The sequence below is a fragment of the Pseudonaja textilis genome, chromosome 1 (genome assembly GCF_049901715.1).
Source record: "Pseudonaja textilis isolate UNSWEBS1 chromosome 1, rPseTex1.2, whole genome shotgun sequence".
Taxonomy (NCBI): Eukaryota; Metazoa; Chordata; class Lepidosauria; order Squamata; family Elapidae; genus Pseudonaja; species Pseudonaja textilis.
Window position 1 is genome coordinate 52,864,637 of NC_141990.1, and position 19,878 is coordinate 52,884,514.

At 35.9% G+C, this 19,878-nt stretch overlaps 2 protein-coding genes across 12 annotated transcripts in view; one reads left to right on the forward strand and one right to left on the reverse strand.

Moving 5' to 3' along the window:
- Positions 1 to 8,430, forward strand: part of COQ8A (coenzyme Q8A) — a 64,423-nt gene extending 55,993 nt beyond the window's left edge. For both annotated transcript variants that reach the window (XM_026695649.2, XM_087934470.1), the window contains exons 10-15: positions 34 to 127; positions 387 to 528; positions 2,396 to 2,503; positions 4,253 to 4,318; positions 5,542 to 5,628; positions 7,088 to 8,430. In XM_026695649.2, coding sequence (XP_026551434.1) covers positions 34 to 127; positions 387 to 528; positions 2,396 to 2,503; positions 4,253 to 4,318; positions 5,542 to 5,628; positions 7,088 to 7,372 — 782 coding nt within the window. In that variant the 3' untranslated portion in view covers positions 7,373 to 8,430. The remainder of the gene's footprint in view (positions 1 to 33; positions 128 to 386; positions 529 to 2,395; positions 2,504 to 4,252; positions 4,319 to 5,541; positions 5,629 to 7,087) is intronic.
- A 3,328-nt stretch (positions 8,431 to 11,758) lies between these two features.
- Positions 11,759 to 19,878, reverse strand: part of CDC42BPA (CDC42 binding protein kinase alpha) — a 158,299-nt gene continuing 150,179 nt past the window's right edge. For all 10 annotated transcript variants that reach the window (XM_026695643.2, XM_087934521.1, XM_087934485.1 and 7 more), the window contains 5 exons: positions 19,734 to 19,857; positions 18,373 to 18,490; positions 17,597 to 17,714; positions 16,927 to 17,084; positions 11,759 to 15,919 (listed from right to left, as the gene is read on the reverse strand). In XM_026695643.2, coding sequence (XP_026551428.1) covers positions 15,788 to 15,919; positions 16,927 to 17,084; positions 17,597 to 17,714; positions 18,373 to 18,490; positions 19,734 to 19,857 — 650 coding nt within the window. In that variant the 3' untranslated portion in view covers positions 11,759 to 15,787. The remainder of the gene's footprint in view (positions 15,920 to 16,926; positions 17,085 to 17,596; positions 17,715 to 18,372; positions 18,491 to 19,733; positions 19,858 to 19,878) is intronic.

The window sequence follows — 19,878 nt, forward strand, 5'->3', positions numbered from 1 at the left end:
ACCATCTTCTTTCCCCTTTTCTCTTGCATCTAGGTCTTTTCCCCGAACACCTGATTGAAGTTCTAAGGAGAGAACTGGCCCTGGAATGCGATTACCAGAGAGAAGCTGCCTGTGCCAAGAAGTTCAGGTGAGATCCTTTCCCTCTCTTTGTTCATGATCTTCCTCTTTTAGGAAGCATTATTGAGGAGGTACAGTAAGAAAACATTTATGCTGCAACTGGTGAATGTAATTTTATCTTAATGTAACCTTTGGGAGTAGGAAGTATCTGAAGCTAAAAGAAAAGGCTGGAAAACAGAGCAAATGTCCTGGGTAAAACATTTTAATATTTGCTGGTCAGGTTGCGCAGAAGTTTTAAGATCTTCATCAATTTGTTGCCTGCCATTCAGGGAGCTGCTCAAGGACCATCCCTTCTTTTATGTGCCTGCTGTGGTAGATGAGCTGTGTGGTCAGCGTGTCCTTACAACAGAACTTGTGTCAGGATTTCCACTGGATCAGGCTGAAGATCTAAGCCAGGAAATTCGGAATGAGGTACTCTTTCATCTCCGGTGATGACAAAAAGACCTGTAAATGGCCATAGTCTGACTTCTTTCTCAGACATTTTGTAAAAGACACTTGTGAAGTCTATAGGTTAGAGCTCTGGTAAGGGATATAATCAAATTATGTGGTTGAGCACCTTTTGTTTCATTGAGAACAATATTATAGAGTCAGATTAGTTCTTTGCTTGGAACAGTTTTCCAGTAAAAAGATGAGGAAGTCTTTTTGCAACTGTTGATTTAACTCTTTAAATCTGTGTCTCCAGTGAAAAGATTTTCTGGGGTACTTCAAGATTTTTCAAGCTCTGCATTTCAAAGACTGATTTCATCTGGAGAGTTATCTGCAAACTGTAGGCTATTATCTGTTGGATTTTAGTCATTAATCAAGAATGAATGTATATTTTTGAAGTTTTCAATATATCTCTTTTCCAGCTATTGGAAATGCTTAAAACCTCTGAGATAATTCTGAATACATGACAGATAATATTCTGAGCAGACAGTTCTTTGCTTCTGAACATTTTTTTTCTCATGTCTGTTCCTGTCATACAGCTTTATGACCTTGTGAGTAGGACGACAAGCTTGCCAGAAAAGTTCACCTTCTATTTCCTTGGCCAAGTAATGAGAAATGCATCATCTTCTTATTGCATAAGCACCCAAATATAGGTTTCCAAGTTAGGGGCAATTCTAGCTGTCCAAGGCTGATGGAAAAGTACTGTCAGTAAATAAGAGATAGAGGAGAGTTGAAGCATGGACAAATCGGAATTGGAACTGAATATGGCAAGGATTAGAGAGTTAACATTAGGTCTGACAATCCCACATTGGCAGACAGAGTTGTCATGGTGTTTTAACATATCCTGTAGGAAGCTATAAACATGTACCAATTGTCAGCCCAGTGCGTATTTGCACTAATATTAGTAATCAGGTAAGATTATCAGTACAGGCTTTCATTACTATCTGAACAAACGTAACTATGTAGTGCTACGGAACTGTGTTGTGTGAGCACCGTTGCCCACCATTGCAATAATAAAACACACAAATTATTTGCTAGAAGGTAGTTAAGCAACAGAGTGAAAAAAATGTGTTTGGGTTTCTATTTTAGATGGGGTCAGGGTTGAAATACATTGCCTTTTTTAAATTTTACCTTTTTCTTAACTTAGCTTGGTGTGGTCTTTGGTAGTCTTCATTCATTTGCAACACATTTGGTCTTCTATTAGTTATTTTAGCTCCTTTTTCATGCCCTTTCATTCTTTCTATTCATACATACCCAAGTTAAAAAAATGTTTTATGTTCATGTTTCCTTTCTGCTACTTGTCTATGTCTTGTTTCAAGCAAGTATTTTCATAATAATTTGAGTATCTGAGATGGTGTGCTCATTAGAAAACTATGTATAATATGGACTGTTATATCATAGAATATTAGAATATCACTATTATGCAATAATGATAGCCCCCTTTAAAAAAACTAAAAAGTGTAGAAAATGGTCAGATGGCAGTGACATTTGTAAAGTAATAGTGCTGTTTTTCCCCCCCTCATTCATGCAAGTTCTGCCTTAAAAGAGAATAAATATTTCATATATCCAGTATTATAGTTATTGAGTTGTACTTTTATATGGTTTATGACCTATAGGCTTACCGTTACTGCTGAGGAAGCTGCTACATATCTTTTGATCCTCCATTATTGAGTAGTCAAAACCTTTATCAGATCAAATTGCTTTTGCATCTTGAATCATATATTGGAATCTAACCATAGCACCGTCAAATCTTGAACTCAATCTTCAATTATTCGTTTACTCCTAGTATATATTGCTTTATTTATTTTTTACTTATATTCCACTTTGTTTTTGTTTGTGATTATATTTGCAGATCTGCCACAACATACTGGTTTTGTGCCTGCGGGAACTATTTGAGTTCAGGTACATGCAGACTGATCCAAACTGGTCAAACTTCTTCTATGACCCAGAATTGCACAAGGTAAAACTCTGAAAGTTGAAATGCACACTATAGGATTTATTTCCTTTTTGCCTCTTTACATTATTTCCAGTAACTTTACAGTAGGACAAGTGGGCACCTACTTTTAAAGTATATATTAGTTTTGTGGTGAAGGGTCTCTGTTAGTATTGGAGAGGATTCTGAGTCATTCCAGCCATGTTTAGTTCTTATGAAGCATGGTTAGACCAGACATTATTTGTCATCTTGCCATCCATAGGGTCTGCGTTTCAGAAGAAGCTTCATACCCTCTAACATCCACATATTTCAGGAAAAGAAGGATGGTGACATATAAATTTTATGCTAAAATACACTGGTTTCCTAGTTAAGGAACCTATAAAAGGATTTGGGGGAAAAACTTGAGAGAATTAAAATTCTGAAGTATAGAAATTGAACAGTATTTTTACGATGTTCTCTGGCTTCCTTTTACTTTCTGAAGGTGAATAGAAAAGAACTAAACAATTTTAAAGTTATAATCCAAGGCCTATGCAATGTAACTTAAAACAACTCTTCTTTAATCCAAATATATTGTATTGTAATAGTTTAATTTATAGTAGAATTTTGTTATTAGTCTGAATATGCTGCAGCCTTAGGGCTAGCGTGCAAACTTGGTAATTAAAAATATCATCTCCAGACAGTTATCATTTAACAAAATTTCTAGATACTGTGGATTGGAGAGGCTGGGCAGTCTTTCTGTCTAACAATGAATTTGATGGGAATGAAGTTCTTCATTGAACTTATATCTTAGAAAAAACATATTATTGGTTGCCATTAAGTACTGCAAGATTGTTTTTATATTTGCTATCCATAATTGCAGAAGGAAGAGGATTAAATCTGTAAAAAACCTATTTGGTACTGGCTATAGGGTAACTTAGATAAATAATGTGCAGGATCTGATAGCCTTCATCACTGAGGAGGCACATTATGCTGAATTTCAATGTCTTCTGGTCGCTGTTTAATAAGGATCTTCAATAGTATCATAAGGGAATATCTTTATTTGAAGTGGCAAAGTGTAACTTTCCACTGCAGAAACAAAAAGACAACAAAGCCTGGTCTCTATACCCAATGCTAAAATATTTCTCTACCAGATGAAATAGCCTGTTTGTACTACAGATAGTCCTTGACTTACAACCACAATGGAGCCTGAAGTTTACATTGCTAAGACAGTTAAGTGAGTTGTGCTGCATTATTTTTGCCCCACTGGTTAAGCAAATAATTGCAGTTGTTAAGTGAATCATGTGGTTGAGTGAATCTGGCTTTCCCTAGTGGAAACCAACTGGGAAGATTATAAATCACATGACACAGGGACAGTGTAATTGTCATAAATACAAGCCAGTGTCAAGTGCCCAGATTTTGATTATGTGACTTATCTGAATGCTGCAGTGGTTGTGTGAAAACTGTTCATAAGTAACTTTTCATTGCCTTTATAACTTTGAATGGTCTCTAAATGAATGGTTGTAAGTTGAGGACTACCTATATACACCACTTCAGCTACTATCAAAATATTTTATTGCTGTATTGATCCAGTAGTAGACTTATTATAAGACGTACTATTTTGTAATGTAGTGTAATGGTATCACTTTAGGATTTTTCAGCCATTCCAATGAAAAGTAGATGAAGAATGTAGCTTCTGAGAAACTAGTATGAGCATTCTTTTAGACCTTTCATTTAGAAATAAGCCCCCTGGAATAGTTCTGCTTTCATTCAGGAAAAAATGTGCATCTCTTTTTCCAGGTGGCACTTCTGGATTTTGGAGCAACACGTGGCTTTGATGAGAAGTTCACAGATACCTACATAGAAGTAAGGGCTCTAAATTGCTATAGTCAAGTGCCTTTATGGGGCTTGTGACACGTGGATGAGAACAGCTTTTTGTTGCATACTTTTTGTGATTTTTTAAAAATTGTATTCAATTTACAAATAGTCCTTGGGTTCAGTGAGAATTGGAGCTGGAGGTGCCATTGCTAAGAGACATGGTCACAAAGCACATCATGTGGCTGCATTGCTTAGCAACGGCAGTTCCAGCAGTCCTGGTTGTCACTATTAATCAAGTATCACATAGATCATTAAGCAAGAGCCTCACATGATCGCTGTCAGGATTCTGGCACTTACCCCCATTCCAGCTTCCTGCCAGCTTCCCTATTGATCTTGTTTATGGGGAATTGGCAGAGAATGTCAGAAACAGTGATCACGTGACCATGGCTCACTGATGTCATAACCGTGAGCCAGACACCTGGATCCAATTGTGTCTGCAGGGATGCTATGATGCCTAGAAGTCTGAGGACCGGTTCTGAATTACTGTTCACTCAGCTCAATTGTAACAGTTGCTGAATGAACAGTCGTAACCCAAGGTCTACATGTGTAGCTTTACACCTTGAGAATATGCTACTCCATATCTCAGTCAACATAACTTTACTTTTCTTGCCTTTGCCTCCTAAAAGAGAATCAAAAATATTTAATAATTAAGTTCAGATTTTTCTTCTGAGGAAGAATGTCCTCTTTTCTTTTCCTATTTACATGTTGTTCCTCAGCCCAGGTGGATATTCGTAGTACCAGTTTTTCATATTTAACTAAACATCATAATACCCCAGCCATCCTATATGATCATTTGGTTGTAATATATGTATTACAACCAAATTGCCATAGAGGGAAAATGGCTATCTGATTAGCTATATATGAACAATTGTTTGATATTTGTTCTACAGGATCCAGATCTAATATAGGTTTCTGTGATAAAAATCACATTATTTTTTTAGTTCTTTTGGTGTTCCTTTTGGAAATTTTACTTTAGTTTCCTGGTACCAACCTTTCAGGAGAAATATTCAGATATTTCTCCTGAAATTTGGGTTCAAAATTCTCTCTTGCATGTTTTGGGAGACAACAGAAGCTCTTGCTTTTTGAAACCAATACTTTTTAGGAATTGCTAATATATTACAAGGATGACTTGCTTCCTTGTGAAGTAAATGCTTTTCTTGATTGCAAAAAATGCCTAATTAGATATGTTTTTGATTTCTTGCCTCTTATAGTTAATCAAAGCAGCTGCTGACATGGACAGAGAGAGAGTGCTAAAGAAATCAATAGAAATGAAATTTTTAACTGGCTACGAAAACAAGGTATGTTGCAGAATCAAACAGTCCCTACTTCACCACTTCATTTTCTCAATCAATAGAAGAGAATGCAACAAATATCCCTTCTTACACACAAAAAAGTCTGCTTTATAGGATGTCAAATTTTTCAACTTTCCAAATGTTAGAGGTGCTCAAAAGTTGTGACATGCCTTGAGGATTGTAAATATATTTTGGTTGCTTTAATATAATTGAGATGTTCTTGGTAAGTAGCTAGTAAGTATATATTTTTTTACATTTTGTTTGTTTCATAGCTATTCAGTTGTTGCATTGCCATCTAATAAGACAGGTTGCAAAAGGGTTTTCTGTTTTAATGTGTGATTGACTTGCCCACTGGGATGAGCAGAAACCACTTCCGTCTGCTTTTCTCTTCCTTTCACATAAATAGCTGAAACTAATCTGGAAGCCTTGGTTGGCTTAAGCTGTGGTTCCGGTTTCTTGCTCACAAGCAGGCAAAAATCTAAGGTGGTAATAAAAAAAAAGTATATTTCCAAATCTGAAAATCACTGTAACTGCTGAATCATAAATCACCCTCTTTCTCTTCCCTCATACAGTTTAGTATGTCATGTTAAGAAATCTTGACAATCCAGTAGTTACTTTAGTAGATAAATAACAGTAGTAGTAACTTTAGCTGCTAATCTATGGCAGGACAAACATTTGTCCTGGTGATTTTGAAAAGAGACTTCACTGTCAAGTGATATTTTTTCAGATTTGGCTTGAGCCTTTTTATAGGGAACTATCTAAAATAGAAAAACGCAATCTGAGTTAAGCCATCAAACACTTACAGAAGCAGGTGCTAACTTTCTACATAATATTGAAAACTCAAAATTTAGTAACAGGCAGCAAGTTCCTGTTTTATATTACGGGGAAAGGATTTCAGCTGAATATTTTTATAAATAAATGGACAAGGGACTGACTGGTTTATAAACTAGGGAATTTTCTCTTTGCTGTTCTTCATAATTTGAGGCCTGTGTATTGAAAAAAACTGTAGTTAGTCATATTCCCTATTCTAAGTGTATGTTCACTTCAAATTGACATGCTGGTTTTGATTAAACAAGTACGTTGAATTTGAATAAAAATATGTGGAATTGGATTGGAATTATGTGATACCCTAGCTGTTCAAATTCCATCTAAACAGATTAGGGTATATGCATGTCATGTATCTGCCCTGTTTTAAGACTTGCACTGCAATTATTCATTATTCTGCACTATATTGCCAGCCACAGTTTTCTTAACTGTGCTAAGAAGGCAGAGTCTATTTTGTATATTAAGCCAAGAATCTATGCTTGTGGGTTATTACTCCAGAGCTGGATTTTGACTACTGCTGCTATTTGTCAGACCATTTTTGTTTGGTTTATGTTGGTGCTTGTTGATTCTTTCATTTTCTTTTCAGTAGACCTGCTTGAAGTAGCCAATCACAATCACTTTCTGCTTTGTTTTTAATCAGGCTATGGAAGATGCCCACTTGGATGCTGTCCTTATTCTTGGAGAAGCTTTTGCCTCCTATGAACCTTTTGATTTTGGCTCTCAAAATACCACCGAAAAGATACATGGATTAATCCCAGTCATGTTGAAGCACAGGTTGGTCCCTCCACCAGAAGAGACCTATTCTCTTCATCGGAAAATGGGTGGCTCTTTTCTCATATGCTCCAAGCTGAAGGCCAAAATTCCATGCAAAAATATGTTTCAAGAAGCCTACAGTAAATATTGGAGTAAAAAGACCAAAAACTAGTAGTGGCACAAAAGAACTATTGAATATTACTGTCTTATGAATATGGCCCAATCATCAAGCTCTGGCACACCACAGTACTATTTCTTCCCTCTCACGCCTACAGAATTGCTTTAGCAATGCAACAGATGATCTTCTGGAAGCAGAATAATTTTGAGGAAATTTTGCTTTTGTTGGGTACAGTTCCTCCTCTCAACATTCTCACCAGATTTTAGGTGTATCTCCTGTTTTATAAAAAAAATAGTGGTTTGCTAGTTTAGAAGATGTGGAGGCAAAAATGAACAGCTGCATTTCATACTGTCCTAGATCTTGGCAATCTTTTTCATATTTTAACATTGGTAGCTGAGTTGACTTTTTTTTAAGAGGTGGAACATAAGTCAAAATGAGTTGGCATAGAAATCTATTTGTACTTCTTTAAATGTTATTTTCCCCATCTTCAATATTTTTTTCAAGTTTTCTTCAAAGGTGAAAGGCGGCTTCTGCAGTTTCATACTGCAAAGAATAGAATGCCAACAATATTTGCAACAAAACCTTATTTTTGTATGATATTTTGTGGGAGTCTGTAATGTCTGGGATTTTCTTATAGCACAGTGTGAAATATATATATGTGGAGTCTCTGGTGCTCAACAAAGTAAGATTTTAAAGAATCTGATACAAACAGTTCATTGGTGTATGTAGAACATCTTACCTTGACATTTGGTTGCTTATCTTTGATTCTTTGAGCTATAAATAGAAGGAATGTAATTAACGAGGTTCTGTCAAAAATTGGGTTTACTTGTTAAATGGAGATTTAGAGAAACAAAGCTCAGTGGCATTTATAAGAGTCCAGGAGCAAAATTGTAATTTCTCTGTCTTCATATTTGGTAGTGCAACTTTTGAGATGTATATTCAGTATCAATTATGTTTCAGAATTGCATTGAAAAGCATGATCTACATTTAAATAACACACTTGCGCGATATATATATATATATATATATATATATATATATATATATATATATATAATTTTGTAACTGTTCAACTTTAAACTTATTTGCAATAAAGAGGTGCTTGTGCAAAATATTGTGTTGGTGAATTGTGTTGGTGTAGTTAATTGACTCAGTGATACATGTGTTCATCTGAACTTGATTTTTCAATTTAAATCTGACCTTTGTATCTTTATCTAAAATAATTGTTAATTTAACCCCAAAGTCAAACTCAGTTCCCAAAAGAGTTTTAATAACTTGAAAAGCTTCAGATGAGGATATGCAATGCTCACTTAACAAAGAAAGGAAATTGTGGCCAAAGATCTTGTAGCCCTGCTTTTCCTCTATATTCTGAAAATGTGTTGATGTGAATGCATGAGCAGCCTTCATAGCAGTACTTTATAAAGATATATTGCTATGGTCTGAAGTGTAGGCAACCTGACACTGCAAATGTCTTGGGCTGTGCCTCCTACAGTCTTTTGCTGTTGATCCTGCTGCAGTTGGAGCTTCTAGTAGTTGAAATCCAAAACCTAAAAAACTAGGTGCTTCCCTACAATGTGTGTCAAAAAATACTGCCATTTATATGCCAAGAATAAGATTTGGCTGAATATACATAAGAATTGAAATAACAAAAATTGGGTTTTTAAGTTTGAAAGTTGAATTTTAAAAAAGCAGGCTAGCAAGAGTTTTGACGCCTTTGAACATGGTTGTCGTTGAAGAATCCTAAGAATACCATGGACAGCCAACAAAACAAACTGATGGATCACTGAACCAAATCCAGAGTTCTCAGATGAAGCACAAATAACCAGGTTCAAATTAAACTAATTTGGACATATGCAAAGACGCAGCTCTCTGGAAAAAAAAGGTCTAATGCTGAGAATGCTGGAAGAAAAAAGGAATAGGATGAACAGCTACAAGGTTATATGGATTCAGTTATATATGTCACTGTTGGGAGATTTGAAAGATGATGTTAGGGGTGGATCATCCTGGAGAAAAATATATGTTATGTAGTTGCTAGGAGTAAAAAATGATGGTCCATAATTAATTACAGTAAGAGTTGCCCTATGGCCTGGAATAATCAGTAAACACTTGCTTTGAAACCACAAAATTTAACTGCAACATTCTTTAGCTGAATTCTGACCTAATCCTTTTAATACTTTCTGCTTAAGATGGTTAATTCTGTTGCTGAATGTGTTAACAATAAATTGAGTTTATACCTTTATGTGACACCAAAAAGTATAAAACCTGCAGGAAGGAAGGAATAACCATTACATCCCGCTTTCTCTTGCCTAAATAAATTTTCCTACTAGAATTTAGGATAGTGGGTGATGGAGAAAGAATTTAAAAATTGTCTTTCTAATAATATGACAGCTTCAGAAGGTCTGCCATTATTTATTCCAATTTACATCAATTTTGGTTTATCTCAAAAGGCACCAAAGTGATTGTGAGAAAAGGTTTAACTGTAGCAAGCAGGTTTTTGTGGACAATTCTCTTCCTCCCTCCCTGTGTGTCAGTCACTTAAATACAAATTGCTGCTGAAGGAGTCATATGCATAAATTGGTCATATTTTCTACCATAGTATGAGCATTTTTTTATTGATTCATTCTCATTGCCTTTCAATATGATAGTTCATTGTCATGTTAGCAAGAATTTGAGAAGGGTGGCTACTGGTCATTTTATTATTTCATTGTCCTAAGCCTCTCTTGCTGCCTAAAATATCTTGCAGATGCTTCTATGCATTTAGATAAATTGAACTTATTTCTTTGGAACTGTTTACTGTGTTACTCACATAGTGCAAATTAACGGCATTGAAGTGATACCATTGAAAGGATATCATGGACTGCAAGTCCTAAGTTCATAGAAAAATAAATAGATTGTTGTAAATGATAACATATTATTTATAATCTGGTCTGATAGACTACTACAATCTTCATTTCATTCAACAGGAAAGAAACATTTTAAAACTCTGTATTCTTATTGCTGCAATATCCGAGAGAGATGAAATGTGTGAAAAGATGGAATATGAGCATTACTAAGAGTATAAAAAGCTGACAAGGGGCTTGTTAAACCAAAAAATATTAACTGACAGTAGGAATCTGCTTTTTGAGGAATTTAACATTATTATATAAAGTACCACTCTTCCAGATGTGATTATTCAAATGCCTTTAATCAAAGAAATATTCAATCTCATTTACAAGGAATAAACTATTTGATATATTTGAAAAACCTTAATGAAGAAAACCACTTACTTCCTGTTTGTCACAAAAAATAAGTTCCCCCCGAATCCTTGAAGCCTTTACCTAACTGTTCCCAAGGAAATGCAGTCAGTCTGGTGAGATTCTTGTAACATGGGTGACTAGCAATAAAGCTTCTGTTTGGGAGTATTCACGAGTTGTTCTGGTTGCTTTCACCTGACCTGACAGTGCTTCGTGTATCATTTATGAAATGATTTTCCAGACAAGGGGAGAGATTCAGTAAAACACAGGTCTATGTCAAAGCGAATCAGAAATATACACTGTATAGTGATATCATTAAATTCTCTGAACGTCTCATGACTGAAGTTCCGCTTCATTAAATCTTCACAGTCAAGGACAATAGCAATACTATGTAAGTTACGTGAATTCAAATTATTTTTGACAAAGCATGCTTGATTTTGTCTCGAGAAATAAAAGTGGTCCAGCAGCGTTTGGTGTAAGAACCATCAGGATAGTTAATGTAACTGTCATAGAAAAAGACATGGGCTTTTCTGTTACGGGTTTTTAGAAATGGCAGGAATGTTTGTGTGCAGGAATCATGTGCATTGCAACTGATATTTAGCAACTGTATCAGACATCCTAATTGTTTCTTATAAAATAAACTACTGTAACTAGCATACTGGGCAACTACTATGGGCAAATATATGATGGGAAACTTATGATGGGAGTGAGCTGGGGTGGAGATGCCAAAGTTTTAACAAAAAAAATGCCCTCAACAGTTCTGCGCTGTTTTTCCTAACTAAGAAGCTGCATCTATAGGGTTACACAATAAAGTCCTGTTTCTATTTGATTGTTCAAGTGTATCAGTAAACAAGAGCAAATGAATATTTTAAGTTCCGTTTGTCCTTCAAATAGCCATTTGTTAAGCTCTATTCACAGTATGCTCAATATGCACCTGGATTCATTGCTTAAAACCAAATGCTGGAGAAAAATATGACTTTAAATGTTTTTATCCTCAGCAGCATTGGAGCAAACAAGGACAGAATGGCGAAGTATGATTAGTCTATGGTTTAAATTAAGTAGATGCTTTGGAAGAGAGCAACCACTCCCTAAAGTTTCCTGGCCCAGCACAGTAAGAAATTAGAAATTCAATAGCTGAATTTATGGGCCCACTCTTACCGTAAAATTGACCTGGGAGGGGAAGGGAAAAGACGACAAACGATCTGAATTTCTAGTATTTCCCTGTTTTATTGCAATACATCAAAGTAGGTTAATATTAAGTGTTATCAATGTAAAATATTGGTGGTCTGCCACTTATTACACCTTTGACTGATCCACCTTAAATATTTCTGTGCAATAGAATCTACATCATTGTTCTGGAGCAGAGAATCTCTTACAATGGCCTCTACGACACTGAGGACATGAGGACATGAATCAAAAAGACGAGTGAGAAGAGCCAAAGCAGGAACTTCCCCCTCCCACGCACACACTTGTCAGCTTTTATACTCTAAACCAAAAACAAAAAAAAGTGATTACATCTAGGCCATGCAAAACTGTACAACAATATTACAATGAAAAAAAATCCCTAAAAATATATTTTTTTAAAAAATAAATGATATGAAATCGTACATAAAAAGGCAGGTACAATTCTGTTAAATACCAAGGGCAGTTTTTGGTTGTGAGTTGCTTCCTCATCAGTGTGACTATGTTTTTTATGCAGAATGAGAAAGGAAAGCAATGATTTTGTGTGTGTGTGTGGAATCGCTTTAACATGCAATGTAGTCCCCCAAAATTTAGTATCTCCATTTGAACTGATTCCTGAAGGCCCCTATAGATGAAGAATTGCAAATCTAGTTTCCCAGGAAAATCCAAATGAAGACACTTGAAAGTGACAGGGCAGTGCCTTGACTAGTCCTGTTGCTCTGAGCTAGATTTTGCCCGGAGCCTTTCAGTAACCTTCCTCTGAAGGCACATGCATGTCCTGGGGTTTCCAAACTGTGCACCTAGATAAAGGACCCCAGTTACAAAGAGGTATCTCTGTGGTATAATCAGACAAGGAAAAAGGAGGAGAATCTCTGCTGCTGCTGTTGCACAGGTATATGTTATCCCTGAAATCTGGTAGCTGAAAAATCCCAAGTATTTTTAACACCCACCATCATCCTTCACTCAATTTATCTTCCAAGTTTTTGACTTTGGAACAAAAGCTTTGCTTGTGACTTAAGATGTGTCTGGGGAAATCACATACCCAAAAGTACATTATTGCATTTATATGTACATATTAAAACATTAGTCTGCTGTTTCCGAATACCTGAGTTTAACATAAATGTTATAGTGAATCACCCCCAACCCTGCTGTTCTAAGAAAAGACCAGAAAAAAGATAAATAGGAATACAACATAACCCGTCAATCAAATTTTAGACAAAGTCATTCATGAAAGATTGATTCAGAATAAAATTGTACAGTAGGAATATATTCTGAAAAGAAACATGAATGTTGTGTATAGATTGTTTCTATTTTAAATACACAGAGTCTCAAGTGGTGAACCATCTGAGGTTCAGTTATAATCCAATTTATTGAACCTCTTAAATATAACAGGGCAATGAATGAAGTGCCTGAATAAGTTGAAAGCAAATTTACGGCCAGCATAGCTCCAAGCTGCATACAAAAGAGATCCTAATCAAATTAGTCAGGATTCAGTCAGAGCACATGAAAGTGCCTGGAGAAACGGAAAAAATGTAGGAATGAAAACTGAGAAATGCACCGCTGCAAACCTCAAATTTACCAGCTAACTCTTCAGAGATTTAAGAGTGTTTGTGTTGGGTACAGCTGGAAAAAGTACCCAAGGATTTATCAGTATTAGTATTGCAAGTTCACAAATCCTCACACTGTTTTCATTTATTAAATAGTTTGATGTAAAACTATTTCTAATTTGCACATTTCGTCCCATTAGCTCTTGTTTGCAGGTGTGACAAACTATGTGAACTATCTTCATGTGAACCATAGCTTGATTGCCATAGGACTTGTTGAGGGCTTCCAATATCATTTCTGAAATCAATAATTCTGCAAGCCAGGTGCAATTTAAAGCTAGAACCAGAAGCCTTTAAAAAACACCAGCGAATATGGGGTGGAGGGAATGCTAACCTTTTCGCCATGGAATGGAGCAATGACAATGGCAAGAGCATCATTGTAAGAAAGACTGAACAGGATCTTGGAATAATGACTGTCAAGGGAGACGAGAGCTAATAGATTTTATAAGCTGTTCTTGTTGCTGTGACTCAATTCCTTGGAAAAGACTTGCAGGAAATTCCTTTAGTATTTTTAATTGGTAGTGCTGAAATTCAAATCTTTTGTTTCTAACTCATGACAAAGCATAATTCTGAGATTCTTAATAATTCAACAGACAGGTTTAGGATACCATTCTTAATACCAAAGTGTAAGTTTGCCTCCTACTCCCAATTATTCCCCAGCATAAGAGATAAATGCAAATACAGAAATAACAGACTCAATACACCTAGATGATTAGAGACAATGATCTCTATCTTCTAGTACTTAATCAGAATTTTGTGTGATTGTAGCTGATGATTTTTCAGAGGTGACTTAGGAAATTCTTACAGATTTGTTGGTTTTCCACTGATGTTAACTGTAATTGTTTGACAATATTCATGATACATTACAAAACTTGTAGAAACTATCTTTTTAATTACCACCTGAATACTTTATCCACTTGAGCTTAAGTCTAGCCTAAAGAAGCAACAATTCTAAAAAGAAAATTCACATTCATCTCGTGTGAAAATGCAAACTGTACTCATTTTATTCAATAACACGGAAGAAAAAAGGGGTTTGCCTTTCCCCTCCATCTGCATGTTGTCTTTACCACTGTATTTCTAGGTGATGATGGATCTCAACTATTCAGACAGAAATGCTGTGCTCTGATTAAGCTTTCTCTATTAGATTCAACCACCAGAATTCTACATCAAAGACAATAGGAATTCTAGACCAGGATGGGTAAGCAGATGACCACAATTAAAATCTTCAGAAGTCTTGAATAATTTAGCAAAGAACAACTTTACAAGCGGCATGTTAAGTTTCAAGAACTTCTATTTTGGACTGAATGATCCTTGTATTCAGTGAATGTTGGTTAGTTTCTTAGTTAACTAAGAAAGTTACTTAAGAGCTTGTGGTGATTAAAAGGCAAAATGGATTTGAAAGCCTAGCCCTAATTTTCCAAAAGCTCATTCATTTCTATTTGCATTTACTTCAGCTGAGGAGATTCTATAATTGTTTGGATACCCTTCAGTTTACTTCATCTGTGTACTAGTAAACAATAGGATTTGCTTGTAAAATAAAGTGGAAATCAGGCAGAGATAATTTAAAATGATGCTTATGGCTTTCGTTTTTTTCTACTGATGAGGAAATGTCACAGAGAAAAATTGTGAGGATGGAGTCTTCATCTAGGCTGTATGTTTTTTATCCAGTGCCATGTTCTAAATTCAGATCACACCCTCAATCCATAGATTATTTAGTATGAAAAAAGAAACACCACAAATTTTAAATTAAAGGATCTCTTAAATAGGAATCCATCTTCTGCTGCATTACAATGCTGCTTTTCCTTTTATTATATACATATGTACTAACTCTTAATTTTGTGTATTTACTTAAACTCTATTATAGTAAAATATGCATCATTTCCACCCCACCCTTCCCAAAATCAATAAGATTTACTGGTAGCAATCAGACTGACATTCAGAGTGTCTGAAAGCATGTGTATCTTCCTTAGCAGGGCAAATTTCACCCTATTATCAAACATGGAGGATGTTGCTGTACTTATTTCTGAAAAAATATAATATGGGTCTACGTGTACCAAAGCAAATCTGTCTGGTTTCCTGTTACATATTGTGTATATCAGCCTACACTACCATGTTTTGTTTGCAGTGTGATGTGTTGCATAATATGCCATACAATGGAATTTCATAATCCTATGAAATAAAATTGATAATAATAGAAATTACCAATATTTCTCATATAACAACAACTCCTTGCTGCCCTCCACCAGGTTTTCTTTCGTTTGCTGGCTACTATTAGGAGGGGAAGAGAATTGCGCTACTGGTGCCAATTATGGCACATACATTCTCTTCCTCCCCCTCCCACCCACAGTTTGATTCTTGTAGGGAAGCTGAGAGGAGATGAGAATGAGAGCAAATGGAGAATCATGGGGACCAAAAGCTGCTGAGATGTCAAATCTGAATGCCGAAGCAGTTCATGAGTCCCAACTCACGTGGTCCGAGCTCTCCAGGGAGAGGCTCTTGGTCTTGTGAGGAGAAATGGGACTGGGAGGGCTGCTCAAGTTGGAACTGTTGGAAGCTGTAGAATGCCTTGGAGAGTCAGAGTCCTGCAGCCCAAAACACGTGAAGAGAACATATTAGTGAACAGTAGTGTGGCAACAAATGGAAACAGGGAGGCTTGGAAGCCTACAGAAGCAAGAGACTAGGAAGGAATGGAATGCCAAGTGTGATACCCCTCCTTTCTTTGCCTGGTCAGCAACCCTATCAAAAATAGGCAGTGAAGAATACCCGTTCTACCTTATCAAGAGAATGTTCCTAATTTTGTTCCCCAAGCACATTGGCCTGAACTTTTGGAGGGATGAAAACAAACAGCACATTTATACAGGCAACTTTCTAGAAGGTCTTTTTTAGGGTTCTTGACATTTTGAGTCCTCGTAACAGTGTCGCTAATACAGTAGAACATGTTTATATTCACAATCTACCAAATATTTTTGGCAGACATTTTTTTCTAGCGTTGTTATAAACTTCAGTGGTAATTAATACATTTAGGGACCTTTGTTGATCTAATTTTTATTTTCCTGTATCTGCATCTATGCCTATAAATGCTATACTCACATTTATATAAATGTTTATTTGCATAATTTCCTGAAGTGGCTTTGTTCGTACTGCACTGTGTTACATACTCCTAAACAATTCCTTCACAATAACAACAACAAAAAAAACCCTTGTATGACCAAGAATTTCCCCAAATTGTTTTTTGGAATATTTTTTGCTTGTTCAACAGAACATTTTTTAGCTGGTGGTTGTTTCCACAGGGAATTCAGCCCATTTGAGAAGTTTACAATTTGATCCCCGGACCAAACAATTCAAAAATTTAAGGCTTGCCTTCTGTGATCAGATGACTTACAGATTATGTTGTATATAATTTTCATAAATCAGGCTTGGTATGATATTGGTATTGCTATTGCTAACAAAATTGTCAGTATAATTAATTCATGCTACTTTGGATTTTTGTCATATTTTACAGAGTAATACTTGGTTTCAATTATTGACGACAGTAGTCATGTGTCTCTATTTTTAATTACTTTAAGCATAAACTGGAGCTTATACCCACCTCTCTCTCGTAGTCCCTCACTGGTGCATCACTGCCTTGGTCCAAGCCACCAGAAGACAAAGAGCCATCTGAAGGGGATGCCATTGGCTGACGCTTTGCTCCATAGCTACCTCCTGAGAATTCTCTCCGCAAAGCACTACCATTTTGTGAAGATGTTCCTAGAAATGCACCCAAGAATTTAACTACATACCATGTAAAAGCATTAGAACTAACCCACAGTATTCATTGTCACCCTTTACTGTTATTTGGTCTACTGATGGTTGCCAGTTTTGTTTTTCCATTTTATTGACCTCAGAAGGATGGAAGGCTGAATCAACCTTGAGCCTGGTGGGATTTGAACTTCCACACTGCAGGCAGTCAGCAGACGTAGCCTGCAATACTGGGCTCTAACCACTGCAGCTCTTATATATATATAAATCCAGTGTTATTGTCTTTGAAAATTATTAAATCTGCATTGCTTTCATATTTGTATTCTCTCCATGGAGAACCTCTCATCTTTTATCCCTAAATTCTTGACTAAATTCCCTTTGCTTTTAGGGTCGTACATCCTTGACCACCAAAACCTCTAACCCTTTCATAATACATTCTTCAGGAAGCAGACAAATGCAGAGGTAAAAGTATACCCTTCTCAAGGAAAATCGAGAAAGAGACTGACGCCAAGAAAACTTACTTGCTGCCAAACCACTACTAGCACTCATGGAGCGTCCAGGCTCAGGCCGGGTTTTTGTGATTGAAGGGATACTGACAGAACCACTAAACATTGCCCGACTTTCCTGAGGCCGAAGGTTCTGCAACACAAAGATAGGCAAGTCAGAAACAGTTAAGAGGTAAAGTCATACAAAACAGAAACAGCAAGTTGACCAGGTTTGAATTTAAAGAAGTCCTTGACTCTTGTTCACTAATGAATAAGCACAGGGATAGAATGGCGTATGAAATGCCAGGGGTTATCCATCCCATTGATTTGGATGTGCTAAATTACAACTCTCCCTAGCCAGGTTACTGAAGAGTGATGATGGGAAATTGGGGAAAACAGAATGGTAGGGTTAAGAGAGGATTGGAGAAAGCTGTGATATGTAAATGGTCATCAGTGACAGCAGTAAGGAAGCAATGGAAAAAAAGAAATGAGAGACTGGAGATTTCTGATCTGAGGGTGAAATACAAAATGGCATTTTCTTCCTTCAAATATGAAAGGAAGATGCTTTCCTTTTGTGCCACCTTGTATTTTTTTTATTTTTCTGTTTTTTTCATTTTATTGCTATGTTGATCATTAATGTTATGATTTTGTTTATTTGTGTTGTTTTACTCAAACTACAGATGTTTTAAAATTTGCATGTATGTAAATTGCTGAGAGTAGTGAGATTGTGAATAGGACAGAAAATCAATACATTTTTTTTTATATTTCAGACAAATTCATTTCACTTTTGTTATACACCAGGCTGTACTTACCATGGGCAGGTCTTTGAGGATCTGTATACCATCTCCTGGGCCCATGTGTGCTATATGGTTAAAGTTAGTTGGGTGAGAAATTAATTTATTTCTCATTTCTGGATCTCTCAGCATTTCTCTGCAAAAGAAAATATTCAGATATTGTATGCTGAAGTGGCTATTTATAAACACAAATACTAGTCATGTAAATTATTCCAAATAGCCAAATATTTGGCTAAATTTTAAAAGAAAAATACTTTAAATTCTGATACTGATTCTATCTCAGCTGTTAGCTTGATGGGAGGGAAAAGGTCAGGAAGAACAGAGGTTTGGCTTAAAAGCTTAACAGGCCATGTTCATAAAAAGTCCAAATGGTTACTGGGTCTCAGAGTGCACTACGAGAGGGAGTTGAGACAACATTCAAGAAAAGGTGTAGAAGTGGGCTCAGTGATGATCGGATGCTGCAAGGATGGAGGCAGAGATGAAGGATAGAAGAAAAGAAAAGGATTAGAAGAATATAGCACTACTCTTTGCATTTTACTTTTACAATAATTTAAAAAGCTTTACAGGAATTTGCCAATGTGTTGTAGGATACTAAGGAAAATTCTTGAGAGTTTCCAGCATTTTAGAAAACCTGACAGCATAAAACTGGTTCTAATCATGGATTATGTCATAAATAACTCTAAAAAAGCCTCAACAGTAGTGAAAAAAAGGCTGACTTGAGAACAAGCAAGTTCTATTATTTCCCTGTTTTCCCATAATTGTATACAAACTTTTATCAGCACAGCCTATACATGAGAAATGCTGAAACATTAACTCCATGTGTCTTGAAAGTATTTTCTTAAAAATCAGAATCCTTCCTGAATATTTTCATATAGTCTGAATGCTATCTTGCAAGGTGATCCTTTTACTGCCTGAAAACCATTATCAAAATTTGAAAAACAATTGTTATCATCAGAGCACTGGAAAAATCAGTGTATCAGATAATCAGATAGGATTTGTGCAAAAAGGAAAATATCAAAACTGGACAATATATGCATAATTAGCAATATAAATTTCTTTTGTAAAACTTTATTATCAGTCATATATACAGTATATACACACATGCACACACAAATGTACTTATGTACAGTAGTTGGAGACATGCATTCCAATTTACAATAGTTCTTTTGCATTGATATTTAAATTAAAATAAATTTAAGTATTGGGTTATACATAATAATAAACAAAGCATACTATATAACAGAAAAGACAAATGTTTGAACGCATTGACCAGAAATCTCTTCTTTTCTGAACAAAGAAAAAAAAATACAATGACGGGACACAACAGTCTTCACGGCCTACAAGCATGGACAGAAGACAAGTACAGGTTGAATACCGACCTTCTCTGCTGCATTCTCTCTTCCTCAGGCACTCGGAATGAGTAGCGCCGTTTATTATTAATATTTCGGACCATTTGCTTTCGACTGTTATCTGATGTCTCAGGAACCACCAACTCATCCCCCTCTAAGAAGAAACATAAAAATC